The sequence below is a fragment of the Molossus molossus genome, unplaced genomic scaffold (genome assembly GCF_014108415.1).
Source record: "Molossus molossus isolate mMolMol1 unplaced genomic scaffold, mMolMol1.p scaffold_m16_p_18, whole genome shotgun sequence".
Lineage (NCBI taxonomy): Eukaryota > Metazoa > Chordata > Mammalia > Chiroptera > Molossidae > Molossus > Molossus molossus.
In genome coordinates this window covers 48,544,295-48,566,238 of record NW_023425353.1, presented here as the reverse complement: position 1 = coordinate 48,566,238, position 21,944 = coordinate 48,544,295, and the positions used below count along the sequence as shown (strand labels likewise).

Here is a 21,944-nt window from a genome sequence, read left to right as displayed (position 1 = left end):
GTAACAGATGTTGTTTTCATTTAAAGTTACTCAAGACTCTCTGGGTGCACATCACAAACAAAGTTTTATCTCTAGACATAAAAAACCAAAATCAGTCATGAGTTAGTTGCATGTAATCACATATTTCATTTGCTTTGGATTTTCAGTCTTTAAAAATTTAGTTCCCAAAGAATTAGGGAACAAATTCAATTTCCTGTTTTCTTCAGGAACTTGGTACCAGGGACACATCAAGGCAGAAGTGTTCCTAATGATCATCTATGACTCAGCAAACCAGGCTCAGAGCCAGTCACTAGTAATGTCGTAGAGCTTTTGCAACACAAGCCAACCATTGATGAGAACATCCGCTAGACTCATTCTTAATGTTAAACAAGGTGTTGTTTCCAATCACATATACTTTTTTCTTCATCTGCCATACTATCTTATTTACTTTCTGCATCTCATCGGGCAGAGCTCACACAGTTTGTATTTCTAATGAGCGGCATCTTTCCTTTTTCCTGTTTGTTGAGGTGGTGGACAGGCACATTTGGTCGTTGGAATCTTTTATTTTGACCTTAACAGCCTTTTAAATTGGAAGAATATCTTAGCAACCCCGAGGAGTGAGGGGAGGAGAGTAAAACCATTTCGCTGCTCTGCACAGTACCAGCATTACTATTTTTATCTTCCAGTAGACCATCTAGAGAGTATTGTCCGTTTCCTTTTTAAAAAGAAAGAACATTCCTTATTATGCACAAGGTATCCCGGTTGCCTTATTCTCGTCTGTCTGTGCGGGGTGGCACAGGCTGGCCGGCCCTTTGATTCAGAGGCAGTTGTGAGACTGATGCAGTGCTGTCAGCTCTTCTCAGGACAAGTGGATCCTTACACTTCACCCCACCTTCAGCTGTTTCTTCCAACACGAAAGGAGTACAGTCCGACGCCTAGCCCTGATTCTTCCCACCTGCCTCTCGGAGCAGGGTGAGGACTAAGTGGGCAGGCTTGAGTGGAACACCCCAGATTCTTTCCCGGAACATGATTTTATGCTTATCTGATTAAAGAGTCATTGAAGCATTGGGTCGCTCTCAAGAATTTCTGTGAAATATTGAAGCAGGGAGACATTTCAAAGCAATGAAGCTGAACTAGAACTTCTGGTAGGAGATGTACCCGGGAGTCCCAAAGTCGGTGGCCAGATATTTTCAGTTATGGCCAGGTAACTTCTTAAATGTTAGGCTAGGTTATTTTAGTTAGTTAGTTAATTTGTTTCTTCTTCCATTCATTTGCTAAGTTCCTCTTAGGACTCAGATTCCATTTTACATGCTGGGGGAGACCAAGTCCCTCTTCTCAAGAAGTTTCCAGTTTTGCCCAGTGGTGTGGCTCAGGGGATGGAGCATCGTCCCATGGACTGAGGGGTGCCGGTTTGATTTCCTGTCAGGGCACATGCCTGGGTTGCAGGTTTGATCCCCAGTAGGGGGTGAGCAGGAGGCAGCCAATCAATGTTTCTCTCTCATATCACTGTTTCTATCTCTCGCTCTCTTCCTCTCTCTCTCTCTATATATATATTTATATATATATGAAGTTTCCAGTTTCTAGTGGTGTAACAGATCGTTGCAGTACAATCATTTTAGTAGTTTTAAGTGCTTAAATATAGACAGTGCAATAAGAACATATAAAAGGGGGGACAATGAGTCTGTCTGAGGCTGGTCCATGAAGTCTTACTAATGGAGACTTGCAAAAGAGTGGGATTTTGGCAAGCAGTTAATGGATGTGGTTTGGGAAAGGGCAGATACTATCAGCAAAAAACATATTCAAGCAGAAGGAACAAAACGAGCAGAGGAATGGTAGCATAGCAAAGCCTTGGGCGATTTGGGAAAGTACAGGTCGGATCATCTGCTGTGTTGCTGGGGTAGGGGGAGAGGATGACATGAGGCTGTGGAGGGAGGTAAGGGACAGTGCAAGAGGGGGCTTGTATGGCATACTGGGAATTTTAATTTTGTCCAGTTGGGCCACTGAGGGGCTGTTGAGCAATTCTTAGCAGAGGAGTGATGTGATGTTTTAGAATATTATTCTGGTAGCATTTTGCAATATGGAGCAGAGGTGGACAGAAGCTGAGTGTGTCAGGAGATTATTACAGTAGTCCAAACAGGTGATGACGAAGTAGGCCAGTGGCTATGGGGTTAGAGGGGAAGGATACAGATCCAAAAATTAGTTAAAAGGTAGTAGCCACAGGACTTAGTTTGGTTGAATGTGGGAGGTGGCGGAAGAGAAATAAAGTGGATTTTTTTTTCTATTTACTGGGCTTTCTTTCTTTCTTTCTTTTTTTATCCTCACCCGAGGACATTTTCCCATTTTTTGTTCAGATAGAGTGGGAGGGAGAGAGAGAGAAACATCGACGTGAAAGGGACACATCAAATGGCTGTCACCCGCACGGCCAACCAGGGCCAGGGACAAACTACAACCGAGGTACGTGCCCTCAGCGGGAACCAAACCTGGGTCTCTCTGGACTGCAGGCCGACGCTCTAACCGTTAAGCCAAACCAGCCAGGGCCCATTTACTGGGCTTCCGTAATGTGTTAGCACTTTACAGGGATGGCTTCATGTAATCACCATACCAGCCTGATGAGGTAGATACTATGATGACCCCATTTCACGGATGGGCTCTCAGGGGCTCAGAAGCTAGTCTTGTCCAGGATCAGAGGTAATGAAGGGGTGAGCCAGGATTTAACCCCAGCTTTGTGACCCAGGGCCTTCTGACCTTATGCTGCTCAGCTGTGTCTTCGGGTGGCAGAGCAGGAGGGGGCGTAACTGGGAGAGAGGGATGAGCAGATGCCAGAACAGAGGCCATTCTGGTTCCCATTTACCATAATGTATGAGCATATAATTTATAAAATAAGCTTATGTTGCCTGTTTGATTAAAAGAATCTCAGCTGATGATTCAACTGCTAATATTATGCTGAATTAGTTTAAATATTGTCAGACTAATGATTTAGGTATCTGCACGGATGAAAGGCTCAGATGCCGGGCTTGCTCTTTTTCTCACAGAGCAATCATAAGCAACACTGGGTCAACTGAACATTTTTTATGAGCTTTAATCCCTTTTGCTAATTAAGTGAGGGCAGAGGAAGAAGCTGATTTAGCTAGAAGGTGCAGTTCTACACGCAGCTTCTTTTGTGGTTATGAACAAAAGCAGGAAACTTGAATACAAATGCGTCGCTGCGGCATAAGCCGGCTTTCCGTGTTCACGAGCAATGCACGGGGCCTCGGCACTCAAATCAGCCCGTGCTCAGGGTCTGAGGGCTGCATTTGAGGGCAACAATTTTATCTTTGAATTGGTCTTTTGGAAGTGAAATGTGATGGGTCAGGGAGCATGCATGTTACGGGCTTGGGGCCTCAGCTCATGCTCCCTGTCTCCCCGGCGTGGATTCCCAGCCATCTGCTCCCAGTCCCCTGGGCAGTTACCTGGCCTCCATCACGGCTCCTGCCCCTACCTGGTATGGCAGTTGGGTGCATCTGCAGGGGAGGCCTATGTTCCACTCTGACCCTTATCCCTCGTGGGGTGTTGCTGAATGTAAGTAGGAGGGGTCAGGATGGAGCCTGTGCCCTGTTGTGTCTTGGGTTGGGGCCAAGAAGAGGTCTCCGTGGTGTGTTTGGAGGGGCAACCAGTGGGGCCTCTTGCCCACTTCCAGTTGCATCCTGTGGGCTTGGAAGTTGCAGCTCTTTGGAGTCTCCCATCTACCATTAGGAGGCTGGACTGTGGAAAGGGGAGATTGACATCCCCCTCCTGCTGGGGCCCCACATTTTCATTTTGTACTGGGAACCACACAAATTATGTAGCTGGCCCTGTCTCCACAACCTTGTGCCTTACTCTGTATATAATAAAGTTCACAGCCTGAACTTTGTTCTATATGAATTCAGAAGATGTATAAGTGCCAATCATAACCATAGTATAAGCCCACTGCCTTAGAACCTGAAAAGAAGTAAAGACATGCATAAAGATAAAGCACGAAATGGTAATGTCTTCATATCTGATTAAGATGTATAATTTCCTCAAAGTTAATAAACTCAGTAAGAAAGAATAATTAGCATAGTAACATGTTAGAGTCTTATTTTGAAGAATAATTGTGTGTACTAATTCTTAAATCTTGCCTGGAGACATCAGTATAGGTACAAGTTGTATTAACTGTGAGTTGCTAAATCAAATACAAGATGTGAAAATTAGTTATTTTTCTCAAAGTCCAAACAAGTTAATTTTACTGAAAAGCACACATAATTTTAGTGAAGTTGAATTTAAAAATAGAGAAAATAGTGAGTTCCAGAAGCATTTAATGATGCTACCCAGTGATCTTGATAACTGGTTCCCTGGACACCTAGAAAGGCCTTCTGTTAGTGTTTAGCTGTGACATGAACAACACTCCCTTTGGTAGGCTGATATATCCTACCTCCAATCATAGAAAATATTAGTAAGCAATGTGTCAAATTAGCTACTTTTAAAATAATTTATTACAAACATTTTAAAACTCTTAAGTAACTGGGTTGCATTTTGCTTTTATGATCCCATGTTCTGTAAGACACTCACTGATCAGGTTGTGTTAACATCTGCCATGTACAGCTGGAAAAGGCCACTAATTTGTGACCCCCCAGCCCCCAGAAACCTTTCTTCCTTTTGGTGTATCAGGGGTGATCATCAAGGCCTATATCGTCGGTGTCCTTCTTTGTTTCACTGGCCAGTGAGTTGCTGGTGATTTTAGTAAATAACCAATCCACACAGGAGAAGATCCCCCCGCCCCCGCCCCATCTGCTATCCTGAGACCCGAGGAGCAGCTTCCTGCTCAGGCTGGAACCTTTCCCTGCCGGTCCAGTTGTAAAGAGAACAGTGCTGCCTCCCTCTCCTTCCCAACCTTTTCAGATGCCTTTGGAAAAGTCTTGGATTCGAAACTGTGTCCATCTTACCCTAGGTTCTCTTGCGTGCTAACACCGTGGTAGACACGCAGTGGAATTTAACCTTCACCTTCCCAGTCCCCTGGCTGGTCCTGACGCCGACCAGAGTGTAGTAACAAATGAATCTTCTCTTAGGTGCCTCACTGCTGATGCAGAAGCCCGGCCGGATATTGTGGAAGTCAGCTCCATGATATCGGATGTTATGATGAGGTACGTAGATAGCTTATCTACATCCCAGCTGGCCTTGGAAAAGAAACTGGAGCGGGAACGGAGGCGCACACAGAGGTACTTTATGGAAGCCAACCGGAATGCCGTCGCGTGTCACCACGAGCTGGCTCCACTCCCTCAGGTACGTGTGACTCTTTGGTAACAGGGCGGTCTACAGTCGTTCATGCTGTCTTGAGGAAAGATCATCTTAGTTAGGAAAATATTAATTGCTACCTGTAATATTTCACTATTATATAGTTTTATATTTGCATTTCTATATCTTATAATTAAAATTAAAATAAGTCAATGTAACTGATTTTCCAAAGACCTAATCCATAATTTATTGAATATATCACAAGCATAGCTTAAAAGAGGGATGCCAACGCTGCAAATGCCCACGTGTGCAGGGACCGGGTCAGTGACGCTCTTGCTGTGGTTTCTTACTCCCTTCCTCTGTCCTTTGTGACAGCGTGACCCGTGGCTTGTGCTTTGCTCGGACTCTGGGCTCCCCTGAGCAGAGGTCTAGTAAGGGCCCTTCAACCTGTAAACACCATTTTCTTCCCTCGGGGGGCTGGGCCCAAGGCAATATGGTCATAACACCCATTCTTGAGGTTATTAAATTCCTTTCCAGGATCCTAACGACCTGCTCTGCTCCCGCTGGGAAAATTATATAAGATGTTGGTCTCAAAAAAGAGGCATTTTTGACTTCTTGAACAAAAGAGTTTCCAGAGCCCCCCCCCCTTTTATTGAATTTCTTTACTAGCTAACAATATATATATATACAGGTTTCAGGTGACAATTCCACAACACATCTTCTGTACCCTGTGTTGTGTGTTCACCACCCCAAGTCAAGTTTCTGTCCATCACCCTTTATCCCCCCTTTACCCATGAGTTTTCTTTTTTTTGCTCAATCCCTGCACCCTTCACCCCAATAGCTGTTAGTCTGCTCTCTTTTTAGAAGGAAAGCCCACCCTACTGTTAGGTGGGGTTGTCTTGATGTACTTGGAACCCAGAAGTTAAAGATTCAATATGGTTTTCTTTGGGGGGGGGACTCTTTCATCTTCATTGCCTTAGATGCTGATTCCAGCTGTAATTTCACAGAACAATTCATGGTGATTCTCTAAGGCTTTGGTTCCTGTTTAAGAGCATATAACTTGGAGTTACAGCTCTTGCGGAACACAATTAAATCTCATACACAGGGAATTAGAGTGCACTTTGGTTGCTATTTTACTACCCGACTTTGTAAAAACTAGGCAACCATAAGAAACACATGGACACCATGTTGCATTCAGAGTGTAGCATTTCCAGTAAACTAAAATGCAAGAGATTTAGCCATTTCTATAGTATTTGGGGCCTTCTATTGAGTTTTGCGCTGCAAAGCTACTTAGCCAATTTCCAGTTAGATATAAACAAGCCGGTTTATATGAGATTCATGCAGCTGATAGGTGGAGCTGGTTTAAACCTGGCAGCAGAAATTCTCTTATCTTTAGCAAAACACCTTGAGAAAGACCATTTCATTAATTTATTTAATGTTATTCCTCAGCTTTACAAAAAACTCTATTGTGGAAAATTTGATACATTTATAGAAGTGAAGAAAGTGATTTGTGTACCCATCCCCTAGCTTGAACCATTTGTTACTTTGGACCATTGATGTATCATCTCTATGCTTAGCTGCTACTCCCTCCCGAATCCAAGAGACTGTATCATTTTCGCTGTAGAAACATAGCTGTCAGGCCATGGCCCGGAAAATAAAGGGAGAGATCTACAGCCAAGGAGGGAGTTTTGAGGTTCTAGAGGTTCTTTACTCATCTGTAAATTAGCGGGGAAATATTACCAATTGCAGAGGGCACTGTGATTAAATAGATTAATGTGTTTGAATAAACTGTGCAGATTAAAAAGTGGCATAAATTGTAAGATAGTATCACTTATGTAAAATGAGCAGTGCTCATGTTGAAGAATAGTTTGTTGATGCAACTTGTTAATCTAATGCTAACAGGTCCATTGGTACTAAATCCATGTATGTTATTCACACAGTTAGTGTTTATCGGCCCCCTGTTCCTGGTTAGCCTCCGAGTCCTCATGGAGCCTTCGGTCTTCTAGGGACCGCAGGGAAGTGCTTTACTTCAAAGCAAAGTTTATATTATTTTTTTAAAAAGTCACAAATACCTTCATTTTTTTTTCTTTATTGATTTTAGAGAGAGAGGGGAATGGAGAGAGAGAGAGAGAGATAGAAACATTGATGAGAGAGAACATCGATTGGCTGCCTCCTGCATGCCCCCCACTGGGGATTTGGCCCACAACCTGGGCACGTGCCCTGACCGGGAATCGATCAGGCGACATCTTGATGCATGGGTCGATGCTCAACCACTGAGCCACACCGGCCAGGCATAAACACCCTTCTTTTTTTTTTTTTTTTTTTTTATCCTCTCCTGAGGATATTTTTCCATTTTTTTTTTGTACAGATAGAGTGGGAGGAAGAGAGAGGAAGGGAGAGAGAGAGAGGAACATCGACGTGAAGGGACACATCGAGTGGCTGCCACCCGCACGACCAACCAGGGCCGGGGACAAGCTGCAACCGAAGTACGTGCCCTTAGCGGGAACCGAACCCGGGTCTCTCTGGACCACAGGCCGATGCTCTAACCGCTGAGCCAAACTGGCCAGGGCAACACCCTTCTTTTGAACAATTTTAGGTACACTGGCGATTTTTCATTTTAAGATTAATCAAATGGTAACTAAGAGGGGAAAATGCAGCTATATGAAAGAACCGAGAAGAAATCATGATTACATTGCATTAAAGACAGCATGCAGTTAACTGGCATTATCCTCACTGGGTACCGATTATTAATTTTGAAAACCTACATCTATACCATTACTGGCAAAACAATTTTAGTGTAAAATTGTTTTCTTTTTTTCTTAACCAGTATTGTAATTTTTTTCATTTCAAATATACTGGCCTGTTTTCCCAGAGCAGCTAATATCAATAATGCAGTTACACAATCTAATGATAAATCATTAGTCAAAGGGAAGAGAAACTAGTGGGTTCAGTATAATTTTATGAATTCCCAGCACCGATAAAAAGATCCTCTGTGAATTACTGAAAGTTTGCAAATTAGTGGGTAAGCAAACAATGGATAAGAAACATTAAAGGCTCCTATCTCATGGAGTGCATGCTATTTACTTTCACATGTTAGCTTATTCTTTTTTGTTTTTAATCCTCATCAGAGGATATTTTTTCATTTATCTTCAGATAGAGTGGGAGGGAGGGAAGGAGAGAGAGACACACACACACATCAATTGGTTGCCTCCTACACGACCTGACCAGGGCTGGGGACCGAACCACAACCAAGGTAGGTGCCCTTGGCCGGAATTGAACCTGCGACTCCTTGGTCTGCGGCCGACGCTCTAATCACTGAGCAAAACTGGCCAGGGCTGTTACCTTAATCTTAACTATGGAAATATTCATTATGAGCCTAAAGACAAGTATTAATATATATTTCAAAAGAACAGAGGTGTCTTCACTAATAAAGTTCATGCCTGTGTACCATGGTTTACTTACCCTCAATGAATCAAGACTTGCCTTTGGAGAATGTTGTTTCTGTTTTATAATTAAAAAAAAGCAATCACAGGGAGAGTACAGAGTCAAGAATGGCAAGAATTCAGCAGAAATAAATGAGGTGCAGTTTTTACTTAAATGTGTAGCAATAAAAGGCTGTTGTAATACAGAGGGTATTGTGGCATCGCAGTAGTCAAAGTCATGATTGGCATCTTGCCACTGTATGCAATGCGTTAAATACACCGAATAATTACCCTCAAGGTATCATCTCATAGCCCAGGCAGCAAAAGTGTTTACAGATATTTCAAAAGAGTATGCTGCTTAGATCTTCACCAACACATACAAGGATGAGTGTTAAAGAAAAATCCAGCCTGGAAAAATCTGGATAATCCATGGAAAACTTCAATTTCATCCAGACTATTGGGATTTTGTGGATTCTACTTCAGACTGGTATTACAGTGGTGAATAAAGCATGTCGCCGCACGTACCAGAGAACACAGTGACGTTCCGGGGGGCGGGGAGCAGTCAGAGGGCAGGTCTGCAGGGTGAGATCTGCAGGGTGTTCCCCCTTCTCTCTCAGTGAGGTTTGACAGGGCCTTTTGTTTTCACTACCCCTATTTTAAAGCTTGATGATGATCTCTTTTTACTGGATTGGTAAATTCATTCTGTTTGGAGAGCTACTTTCGCAGCCATAAGCCCACCAGGGAGCAGCACAAAGAGGGAGAAGTCGCAGACACTTGCCATCTAGAATGAATAAGGAAACAGGAATTGCTGAGTGTCCTCTGAATGCAAGGCATTGCACTTGGTATTGTGAAGGTTTGTAAATAATGATAAACAACGGTCTAAGTAGTGAAGTGGCTTGCAGTCTACTTGGGAAGCCAAGACACATGTGCAGGAGGAAATTGCTACTGATTCCAGACGGTTTGGACAAATGCCAAATGAGATGTGTGGGTGATAGTGCTTAGAGTCTCCCAGAGCAAAAGGTGGGCCCCGAAAGCTAGGTGAGGATGTCACTCCTGGATGGAGAAGACTAGCAGAAGGGCAGATACTTCAGACAGACCAATGTGGCTCCCTTAGGATGAGAAATCAGCTTTTGGAAATGGTATTATTTTATGCTTTATTTAATAGGCAAGTAAAAGGAAACCAAGAGAAGGTAAGAGACTTACTCAAGGCCACCAAGCTAGTTAGTGCCACGCCTGGAATTTCTGTCTCCTGGTTTACAATGCATATATAGATCTGCTTAATCCTCACCCGAGGATATTTTTTCATTGATTTTTTTTTTTTAAACAGGGAGGGGGGAAGAGAGAGAGAGAGAGAGAGAGAGAGAGAGAGAGAGAGAGAGAAACATTGATGTGAGAGAAACGTTGATTGGTTGCCTCCCATATACCCTGACCAGGGCTGGTGATCAGACCTGAGACTGAGGTACGTGCCCTTGACTGCAAATCAAACCTGTGACTCTTTGGTCCTCGGGCCAATGCTCTAACTGCTGAGCCAGACCAGCCAGGGCTCTTTATTATTTTCTCTTCCAATCCTGGCCTCTTAAATTGAGATGTTCTACTTCCTCTTCTTGCTCTTCCCTTCAGTGAGCTCCATCCAGCCCCATGGTTTTTGTTATTTTTTTTCAATTTTTCTTCTTTATGGATTTTTAGAGAGAGAGGGAGAGGGAGAGAGAGATAGAAAGATCGATGAGAGAGAACATTGATTGGCCACCTCCTACATGCCCCCAACTGGGGATTGGGCCTACAAACTGGGCATGTGCCCTGACTGGGAATTGAACTGGCGACCTCTTCATGCATGGGTCGACACTCAACCTCTGAGCCACACTGGCCGGGCCAGCCCCATGGTTTTTAATTTCATATGAATTTGGGTAAAAATCACTTATGCAAGATGGGAACTTTATTTTCTATAATTATGTATTATTTTGATTTGAACCCCTGTTCCTGCTGATGGCAGAAAATGGTGGCTGTAGCCACTATTGCTTACATCAGTCTCTTTTGATCTAAAAACGACTTTCCCATTTCAAAGGTTCTCCTCTCCACCTCCTCCTCCCAGGATAGCAACCAGGTACAGCGGGAGGCTTAGGCGTCCCCATGCGAATGGGAGAGGGCCAGGGCCCCACACGATGCCTTCTGCTACTGGCCTCTGCTGACCTTAGATGGAGTGACCAGCTCTGTGGCTTTGGGGCATCTGTCTTGTCATTGTATGTTTGAGCTGTCTTCTCTGTGCCTCCCCCCCACCCCCATTTCAGTGATGGCCTGGTGAACTCACCAGCCAGAATCACAGCCACCTTCTACATCCCCAGTGACACACAGGAGCTGTGGATTCCCACCCATGCCACACACAGATCTACCTGGGGGGAGGGGCAATACATCAGTTCACCAGCTCAGGGACCTTCTTCATGCTTCCTACTCTTCCATCCCAGGTGCAGGTCATTAACTTATCCACTCAACAAATATCTGTTGAATATCTCTTAGGTAGCAGATATATTTTAGGGGCTAGGTATGCCAGAGTGGACAGAACAGACCAGGGTCGTCCTCGCGAGCCCTTTGTCAGGTGCCCATATAAACCACACAGGATGTAGTGTTACGATGATCACACAACTCTGAAGCTTCAGTCTTTTCTGGCTGCTTCTGGATTGCCTGGTCCAGCCCCCCGTGTGTTTCTACCAACCGCCCCACTGCACTCTGGAGGCTCACCTGTGCTGGAGAGGGCGTGAGAAAGAAAACTGTGGAACTTACACCTGCCTTCTCTCCTCTCTTCCTGTCGGGCTCTTTCTTGTTGCTCCAGAAAGACTTCCCAGTGCTCCGCCCGCTCCGGCAAACACTGCTGTCCCATCACGTCCTTATCTTTCCCCAGGGGTTCTTCATCGCAGCCTTTCTTGGATTTATAAGCCTCAGCCTCATGGCCCAGTCTCAACAGTATAAGGGCTTTTGGAGGAAAAGTACATAAAATTTCCTTAAGAGGCAAAATACTTTGGGATATATTTTACAACATAATTTCCACACCCATTTTCTGAAGACCTCCAAAGCTATCCATCTAATCTCTGCCTCCTCTGTGGGCTAGACCTAAATTTTGAACTGGACATTAACATGCATTTCTAACAGGTACCTTATACTTAGCAAGTCTCACAATGAATGAATTCTCTTCCCTTAACGCTGCCATGTTCTATACCTCATCACTTTCATTGGGACCTTGACATCTTCAATTCACTCTCCTTCAAATCCTACATCCATTTCATTAGCAAGTTCTTAGCAATTCTATCGTTGAAATGTATGAGACATTTCAGATCTTTATTTTCATTATCTGACATTGGATCATTGCATAATCCAACGGTCTTGCCTCTAGACTCTTGCTTACCCCCAGGAGCCATTCAATGTGCCACCTGTGAACTGTCCACGGGGGGGCATCAGGGAATGTGGGGGTGAGGTGGGGTGGTGTCGTTTGTTTATCCCAGTGACTCTGAATACCGCTGGTACTCAAGGGGCAGCAGCCAAGGATGCTGATATTCCATACGCAGCATAGTCCTGTAAAAATGTGTGGAGCAGAACCAGTGGGAGATACAGGTGAAGAGATCTATTGCAAGGAATTGGCTCATATGATTGTGGGGCTGGCAGGCAAGCCCCAGATCCACAGGGCAGATTGGCCTGAAGGGCAGGTCGGAACTCTTGGGTACGGGCTAAAGCTGCTGTCCGTAGACATAATGTCTTTTTATCCCAGGGAAGCCTCAGTTCTCCCTTGAAGACCTTCCAAATGATTGGATTAGCTCCGCCCGGAGCATCTAGAATCATCCCTTTCCCTTAGCCATTTTTATGTGTCCACCAAAATGATCTTTCAGAAAACTCACATCTTTTTTTTTTTTTTATCCTCACCCAAGGACATTTTTCCATTTTTTGTTCAGGTAGAGTGGGAGGGAGGGAGGGAGGGGGGGAGAGAGAGAGAGAGAGAGAGAGAGAGAGAGAGAGAGAGAGAGAGAGAGGAAGAGAGAGAAAGAGAGAAACATCGACATGAAAGGGACACATCGAGTGGCTGCCACCCGCACGACCAACCAGGGCTGGGGACAAACTACATCCTAGGTATGTGCCCTTAATGGGAACCGAACCCAGGTCTCTCTGGACCACAGGCCAACTCTCTAACCACTGAGCCAAACTGGCCAGGGCCAGAAACCTCACATCTTGATGAATTATCTCATTTCACATAGTGAGTCCTAGAAATTTACTCTGAGCTTTTTGTGAATTAAAAAAAAGAAAGATTTCGATAATAATTTGATATTGTCAAATTATTTAAATGTGACACACATAATTATCTTAAATTCCATCTATTTGGGAGGAGAGTGCTATTCAGCAAAGATTATTTTTTAAATTCACAAACCTTTCATAATTTTATTTCTTTATTGTGGAATTCTTATTGTAGTTTCCCAATACAATCTGTATATATTCCTAGCAAACTGCATTGACATGCATTTGATATATATAAATATATATATATACACATACACACACATACACATTTTTAAGTTCAATTAATCTTTTTATTTTTGGTTGCTTATGCTATTGGTGTTGTATCTAAGAAGGTCATGAGGATTTATTCCTGTTTACCTCTAAATTTTTTTTTAGTTTTAGTTCTTACATTGAGGTCTATGATCCATTTGGAATTTTAAAAGTTTTTTTAAAAATTATTTTTATTAATTTATTTTTGTTTGATATATTTTTTAAAATTACCAAATACTTTAAAGTTGACCACTTAAGTATTGAACAGATCTGGAAGGCCCTGATTCTCATTTTCTTAATGCAAATTTTTAAAAATGTTGTGCTACTTATTGACCTGAGTTGCTTTATTTTTGTTTTGCCAAATGTCGTTTACGAGTGCGAGCGCACCACTGACGGCGCGTGTTGGCCGTCCTCTGCCATGAGGTTGAATAAGCCATGTGGAAAATGATATATTTTAAAAAGACAATATTTTTCTGAATATCTTTATTTTTATCGTCTGGTTAATTGTTGACTGAATTTTTCCGAAGGATGTGAAAATGCAACAAGAAGTGATGCAATGAAAGAAATAGGAGAAATCACGCCTTGGTTTGGAAATGTTCTGTATTTGCTATGTTTTAGGAAAATAAAGCAATACTATTGGTTCCCACCCAGGTATATATGCAGTTGTTACATTCACATGACTTTATTGAGATACAATTTACATGTAGTAAAATGTACAAGTTTTAAATGCTTAGTTTAATAACTTTTGACCATGCATAACTCCCACCCAAAACCAGAGTCAGAAAGTTCCCTCATGCCCCTTGTCATCCAGTTCCAGCCCATGGACAGGCTGTTACAACTCCTGTCACTGTAGATGATTTCTGCCTATTGTTTGACCTCATCCATAAATCAAACATATACACTCTGTAGCATCTAGTGTCTTGCATGGCATCATGGCTGTGAGAGTCAATCGTGTTGCTGTGTATCACAGGAATTTGTTTATATTGCTAGGGTATTTCATTGTTTGACTATATCAAAATTTCTTTATTCTCCTATTGATGAACACTTATATTTTGTTTCTAGATTTGGGGTTTTGTAAGTAAGACTGCTATGAATTGTCTTTTTGTGGATATATTTTCATTTCTCCTAGATGAATACCTAGGAATATAATTTCAGGGTCACAGGATAGCTACATGCTTAACCTTAAAAGAAACTACCAAACTGCTCTCCAACATTTCAAAACGATATTGCTGGCTGCTGTGTAGTAATAGTGCCGAGAGCCGAAGCGGAAGCGGGGGAATCGGTTGAGAGGAGATTGCATTAGGACCAGATGAAAAATGATGGAGCCTCTTTTCCTTGATTATTAACTCTTTGTCTGTTAGTTTCTTATCAGTTTGCTATTTTGATGTCCTGTGTTAAGCGCGCTGTTTAACAAGAATTAGACCTTTCCACATGTAATTCTGTGTTAAAAATGGAACAGTAAGTAGGGTTTCAATTTGTGGGCTTTTTTTCTATTGACACCATACATGTCTAATTTCATTCTGTTTAATGCCTTAAGCATTGCTGATTTTCAATTACATTTCTTGTTTTTGAGCAATCCAAATTCGAATATCTTAAAACTTGACTAGCTGATAATTCGCTGTGCATTGTTCTTCTACATAGTGTGGTAGTGCCTGGCTCTGGCCCCTTTTGAAATGCTTTTGGAAATATTAGCAGACATTCAGCTCTTCCATCTGTTTATCTGCAGTTTTGGAACAAAGTGGTGGTTGGTACATGTTGACGTGGACCATATCATCTGTATTTTTAATAAGTGATTTCTTTAGGTTATGACACTGTTCTTCCCCTCATCTTTGTTAGTATTATTATTATATCTAGCAAATCTGTCTTTGAATGAGGAATAATAGGTTAGTTATGGGGTGGCAGGGAAACACTACCAAACATGATTCATTTGCTACTAGGATTTTAGACTGAATTATTATAATCAGTTCATTCTCTAATTTTATTTAATTTAGTGACAGTTCATGAATATGTTCTTATACTTTTAAGAAGTTCACAGTGTCATGAAAATAATGTGATCATAATTATGTGCATTTAATTATATTATAGTGACATGTTTAGCTTTGTATGAATATTTTTAACAAGTTCAAAACAAAGCGTAATTCATATTCAAGCTTGAAGGGAACATTTTCCTTTATTATGTAATATTTATAAAGTTTGCTATTTTCGAAGCCCAGACACCAGTTTTTCTGGTGTAACTGAACATGTTACTCTTGTACTTGGCATGTGGGGCATGGAGAAGGGAAATGCTTCAAGGTTTCATCAGGGAAACCAGACATCATCCAGACAACCGTGGAGCCAGAGGAGTTCTATCTCCGCCCTGAGGGACCCGCTCCCAGCCTTGCGTCATCAGCCCACCTCTGTGACGGCAAAGCCGAGGGCCCCGAGCACGTGCCTGGGAGGAGCTGGGCCTCCCCTTGCCCTTCTGACGTGGGCAGTTCAGTCAGCGATGCCTGGGTCTACGTGGCCCCTTCCGCCATCTGACCACGCTGGCTGATTTAAAAAAATAAAATTTAGGGACTATGTTTATGTACAATGATATTGAGTCACTAATCTGCTTCCTATTTTGAGTTTTCTTTCTGCCATCAGCCCTGAAAAACAGAGCACTTGGTTCGCCACTGAAAAGAGATCACCTTGTTCTCGGTGGGTGGCTTGTCCTTTGTGTCCCCGCCTGTCGCTGGTAGAAGTGGGCTTCTTGGGCGCCTTGGGAATGAGAATTTCCTGAGGATCCCTGGAGGATGAGCCATGGTGGGAAGCTTTATTGATAATGTGGCTTCAAGGGGCTCTCCTTTCTAGGTCCCATCTCCTCCTGCGTTGCCACAGAAAAAAGTCCCATTTTGTCCTCAGCAAGGCTGAGATTAAAGCCTTTGCCCGGAGTTTCTGCTCTGTATTCGCACAGCCCGGTCCAGCATCTGGCTAGGTTAGCTTATGCTATGGAGGCACCTGGCGAGTGTGGGTCCTGTAGTGACGAGAAACAGAAGTGCAGGCGGGAAGAGAGAATCCCTTTGTCTCTGGGTATTTCAGCTGAGAGCGCATCCAACGAAGCCTTCAGGATTTTGTGCGCGTGCAGGGGCTCCACCCTCTCTAGCCAGTTACTGTTTCCCCAGGTTAGAGTGACAGGCAAGCAGCTTCCCTGTGTCACCCGCCTTCACTGTGCATGCATCCGTCCTCCCCTTCGTTGCCCTTCCCCCAGTGATCTGCAGGGACCGGACAGGTTGTTCCCTGGGGAGAGTGGGGATGCAGATCTCTGGTGAAGCTGCCCAGATGCCCATGCTTACGATGCCCGGCCTTCCCTTAGCTCTCTTCGTATTTTAATATTAATGAACTAGCTAATTACGACAGCAATAATCTCAGCCGATAAAATATCTGTCAAGCACTGGATAGCCCTAAAGTTATGTATTTCAAGTCACAGTTATTAACCGAACAAAAGGAAGAAACTGGTCCTAAAAGTAAAGCTTCTACAGGATGTAGCTGGTGTTATGCTTTATATTGATTTCTTGTTTTTTCTTTCTCTCATTATAAAACTAATATTCTGGGCAATTCTAAAAAGTGTACTAGTTTTAATAAACTAGGCTCTCTTAGTTTTCTTCCGACTGCTGCAGTTAATTTGGGCAATGTCAGTCTGTTACTGTTAGAATTGCTGTTGAGCTGAAAATGTATTATGATCTGCTCCACACATAAAATTACATTATAATGAGCAAAACTGAGCTAAGTATAATTGTGTCTATATCAGCAATTGTGACAGGAAGCATCTTCTATAATGGGGATGATTACCATATTAATGATAATCTTATTGTATAACCTCCATTGTTTTCTCTTTGCTGCCATATTGATACACAGAATGTGTCCATCCATTCCTAGGAGGTACAGATGCCCCCAAATCCTCCTATTCCTAGAAAAATCCTAAGGAACTAAAGAGTACGAAAGAGGACGGCAGCCACATTCCATCCCCCAAGGCTGCCCCTTTCTACCCCTAACTTGCTTTAATAGGTTTATATGCTTATATAAAAGATGGAGGCAACTCTTGACAGGCCTCAACTGTTATGCTAAAAATACCCAACCATCTCTGCCTGTGGCCAGTGCCTGCTGGGTCAGAGTCATGTTGCCCTTGCTGGGCCAGTCGCCTCTAAGACAGGCGAGCTTTGCAACTTTTCCCAAGAGCCAAGGGAAAGTGAAAGGGAGAAGTTCCGTTACCGGGGTCCTTTCACGTCTCGGAGAAATTTCCTAATGTAGGACCCTGGACAAAAGGGCAAGATAAACAGCAGTTACAAAAGCTGCTCATCTTGTAAGGGAATTCACCTGGTTTGCTAACCCTTCTCCCCTTTTGATCTCAATACAACTGCTTTTAGATCATTTGCTGTGTGCACAGTATCCAGGGATTTGAAAAGGACTGAAATAGCCCGCAGGTCTTAAAGGAGTGATTTGGATAATAACTTGGGTGCTCAAACATCCACAAGCAGAACTCTGGAAATCACACTTGGGAAAGTGTGTCTCTAGTGGCAGATGGTTGATGGCACCTGCAGAAAACCAGATAGATTGTTTCGAAGCAAAAACTGCTGCAAGAGATTATAGAAATGGAGGTTTTAACCCCAAGCAAACTACACATTCCATACATTACTTTATCGTACCTTTCATGCTTATAGAGTCTGAAGAACCATCTCTCCCAGAATGGGAATTCCCTTTAGCAGACTTGAAGCCAACACCCGAGTGATTACCCATGGATGCAATTTGGGCAGTTGTGAATGACTGTTGATATGCAACAGCTTCTTGGGTTTTGGTGGCAAGTCAGACCTCCTGAAGTCTGGAATTGCTTGTTCGGGACTCATAGCTTCTCCCCATTCTTCACTCGTTTAAAGAAAAATGTCCCTCTGCTCTTACCCATGCCTGTTCTTAAGAGACACAAAGCCTTTGCCGAAGTTTTGCTACTTTTCCAGATATGTGGATTTGGGCATCTAAAGGCATCAATCCAAAGAAAGTTTTCTCAACTCAAAATTTATCTCTCATTTTTTTTTTTCTTCCAACGTTGATAACTTTGACACATCTTGAGTGTATAGTCCTTACAGGGCTGTGTATTGCAGTTGTGGTCTTTAGAATAGGGCAGGGGATGGTTTATTTAGAATAAAAAAGTTACAAGGAGGAGAAAACCTTAAATTGGATGTTTATGTCTATGTAAATTTCTAGTGACCTCAGTTGAGCAGAGCTGGAGGAAGAAGGATCTGTGCGTTGGGACAGAAAAACGGAGGAGGGCATAGAAGAAGTGAGGAGGTTTTGCAGAAAAGTTCTGAGCCTGAGAAGGAGCTTCTGGGTTTGGTACCAGGGTCTGGGCATGCGCAGACCGGACGCTGGCCCTGGAAGCCCCTTACAAGCCTTAGGCATTAGAAACATTTCCCAGAAGCACTTGCTCAGCTCTGCCAAAGGGTAGCCAAAGCATTTGCCACTTCAGGTTTTCACTTAGCAGACCAGGATGGACTCAAGAAGCAGGACTGAAGAATTCTGAGTCCCCAAAGCAGGAAGACATTGAACATTGGATGGATGGCTAGACAAAGAAAATTAAAATTCTCCTTCGACTAACTGAGTGTTACTTTCCACAGAGCAAGAAATATCTCCAAGTATCTTGGTGAAACTTTGAGGAAGGAAAAATGAAAAAAATTCTCAGGAAAAGGACATAACAGAAATTCAGTGGACAGTTTGCAATGTGCAAAATATCTTTAATATTTTTTTTGGTGGTCTTGTTTAATAAATAAATACATGAAAGCTTTCAGAGATTTACTTCTAACTGCAGTCACTCATAAGGTCTTTGACTGGTTTCATCTGCAAATTCTACCACCACAGAGTTTTTAGAAACCTGCTCCTTGAAGCTATGGGTGTTACTTTAATTTTAGGAAAAAAAATATCTGGAAAAAAATGATGAACCTGCCTCTGTAGCAAGCATTGCCCATCATTGGGGCTGAATTGTGACTAAGCGATCTCTGACACTTCATGAGTAGATGTCCCCCCTTCCAGTAAATGCAGCCTTCTGCTGTCTTCTGCTCTCTGGGCCTTTCTTCCTTTGTCTTTTCGTCTTCCTGCTGCATACCTCAGGCTCAGCATTGTCTAGCCCACAGCCTCAGAAGGTTTTACACACTCACCACAAGCTGTGCCGCACAATGAACGTCTTTGGAACTGAGAATCAACGGAGTAGACAGGGAGTACTTTTCTGCTGAGTCATAGGTAGTTCCTTCCCCTCTGTCTTTTTCTTAGAAAATTTAAAAACTTCCTGCATTTAGTGAGAGTAATCTCTCTTTTTCCCTTTATGCTTATCGAACCATCAGACCTAATCTTGCAGTTTCTAATAATACTGCGTAGGGAAACGTGGACTCACATGGCCAGATGGCAACCTTGCGGCGCGATTGTGATACAAACGCTCACAGCAGCTGGCGGAGCCCGGAGGAGCCCGTGGCCGGCCGTTCCGTGGAGTGCTGATGCCAGGCAGTGGCCTGGGGTCCTGTGTGTTTGAAATTCCCCTTTGCTGCAGCTCATCTTTTAGGAGACCTCTTCTCTCTCTCTCTCCACGGCCTGGCTGTGTCTGCTACTATTTGCCCTTGAGCTTTGAAGAAACTAAGCTTTATAGCACTGTGGTGCTGAGAAGGTCCGAGAGCAAAGATTTTCAAAATAACTTAAGAGAAATTTCAGTTTAGTTGATACATGTTGATTCCTTAGTACTACCGTTTCTTTACTTTTTTTTTTTTTTTTTTTTCATATTTTAATTGATTTTTAAAGAGAGAGGAAGGGAGAGGGGGAGAGAAAGAGAAACATCGATGTGCCCTGACTGGAATCGAACCAGCAACCCTTTGTGCAGGGGATGACGCCAACCAACGGAGCCACACTGGCCAGGGCCTTAGGACTACATTTTCCCCACCTAATTGCACAAACCTTTGTGACTAAGCACCTTGCCACATCCATTCTTTTTGTCCAGTGGTAGCTTGCAGACCTACTTACTTTCTGTGGTTCTGCAATGAATGGACTCGATGGCAAATGTATCGTTGAACTGCTGCTGCCTCAGCACATGTTTATAATGCAGTGTGATGTGTTTTAATGCACGTTCTAACGAGCTTTGCACCCTGCAGAAGGAAGGCGGGAAGCGGCTGTTAAAATCGCAGCTTCTCTTCCAGGCGCCCGTGGAGAAGGCGAGTCCGAGCAGCAGCCGCGCGGCCAGCCTGAAAAGTGAGCTTTCCGAAAGCGGGGACCTGCCCCCCGACGGTCCCCAGGTCCCCTGCGGTAAGGAAGAAGACAGGGCCTGTGACGAAACCCTGTCAGATGATACCTTCAACTTGGAAAATATCGAGAAAGGTATCTCTAGTCAAGGGCTGACAGCATGAACACACTGTGGACTCCTTTCTGTTCAAGGTTCATTTGCTTATTGTTTTCATTAATGTGCAGATATATTCTCAGAGCTAGACGATGAATTGGACATTTCGGATAACTCCAGCAGCTCCAGCTCAAGCCCTTTGAAAGAATCTACATTCAGTAAGCTTTCTTTACCAGTTTGTGGATTCCAGCAGGTAGTAGTTGGGGAGCCAGGTAAATGTCGTCACATATATATCCCAGTGGTCTGTTTTCCAGGTGCAATGCTAATTAATTAGCACAGGTGTGTCTCTCACTCTGCCTGAGCCCCATACCAACCGGCACTGTGGTGGTTTGTTGCCTCAGCTGTCAAATGAATGGTTTCATGATTTCTACCAGCAAATGCAAGTTCTAACTGGGGAGTGGAGACAACTAACTGGGAAAGACTAAATAACCACAGGAATGATGGAAGTGACCTTTATGAGTCTGTTGATTAGGGGTTAGAAACTTGGAGAAGAAATTAGTGTTGGTGTAGACTAAGTTTTGTAAAATGTTATTCACAATGTAAAGGGATGTTTTATTCTTAAACATTAAAATAACATATTTTAATTGTTTAGAACTATGAAAAAATATGATATAAATTCAGTCCATATGTTAATCTTGACTCTTAATTTGAAACAGTAAAGAAAATAGTCACCTTGGGGTATGGGAAAGAAAAAAATAGATACATTAAGATAAAATTTAACGATTATAGGGGAGAAAGGGTTCCATTCACTCAATAAATCTGAAACAGAAAGAAAAGATGTTATAATAGAAAATGGAGAGAAAATAACTCTTTTAAAAGAATAAGTTCATAGAATATTAAATAGAGTAAATAGAAATACTCTATAAAATAAATTAAGTGTAAATAATTCTTCTTACCGATGACTATATGACTTCTCACCAATGACTATCTCAATAAAGAAGGTTTAAAATAGTCTCCCTCAGGATAAAGTTAGAACCTTAGTGATTTAGCTTCCTTCTTTGTCTCTTTTCAAACTTAATTGGAAAATTGGTGACTAGATAGTCCAGATTTTCTGGGAAAATCCTAATTTCCAGTACTCTGTTCTGTTTTCCCTATAAATTTCAGCCTACTAGGTAAAATGTCTTGATTTGTAATTGGGAACATATGAATACTGTATAGTAAAACTATCCATGCATGTGAAGGTGTAGCAAATTCTAGAAGCAGTTAATTGCTGACTGCTTTAAGATGAATTCAGTGTTGTATATCCATGGCGACAATGGTGGGAGGGTCAGTGGGGAAGTGGGGAAGGAAAAGTTGGACCCTTAAATTTGCATGTAACTTGCAGCTAGTTGTTTTGCGAAGGGTCTTAGGATGATTATGACATAGATGTGTTATTGTTTTTTGTTAGCTATTAATAACCGAGTTTC

General features: G+C 42.8%; 1 protein-coding gene across 1 annotated transcript in view; it reads left to right on the top strand.

Moving 5' to 3' along the window:
- NEK10 (NIMA related kinase 10) overlaps positions 1-21,944 on the top strand; it is a 160,069-nt gene that overhangs the window by 89,687 nt on the left and 48,438 nt on the right. The window contains exons 26-28 of the mRNA XM_036266708.1: positions 5,043-5,256; positions 20,342-20,519; positions 20,610-20,696. Of these exons, the coding sequence (XP_036122601.1) occupies positions 5,043-5,256; positions 20,342-20,519; positions 20,610-20,696 (479 nt within the window). The remainder of the gene's footprint in view (positions 1-5,042; positions 5,257-20,341; positions 20,520-20,609; positions 20,697-21,944) is intronic.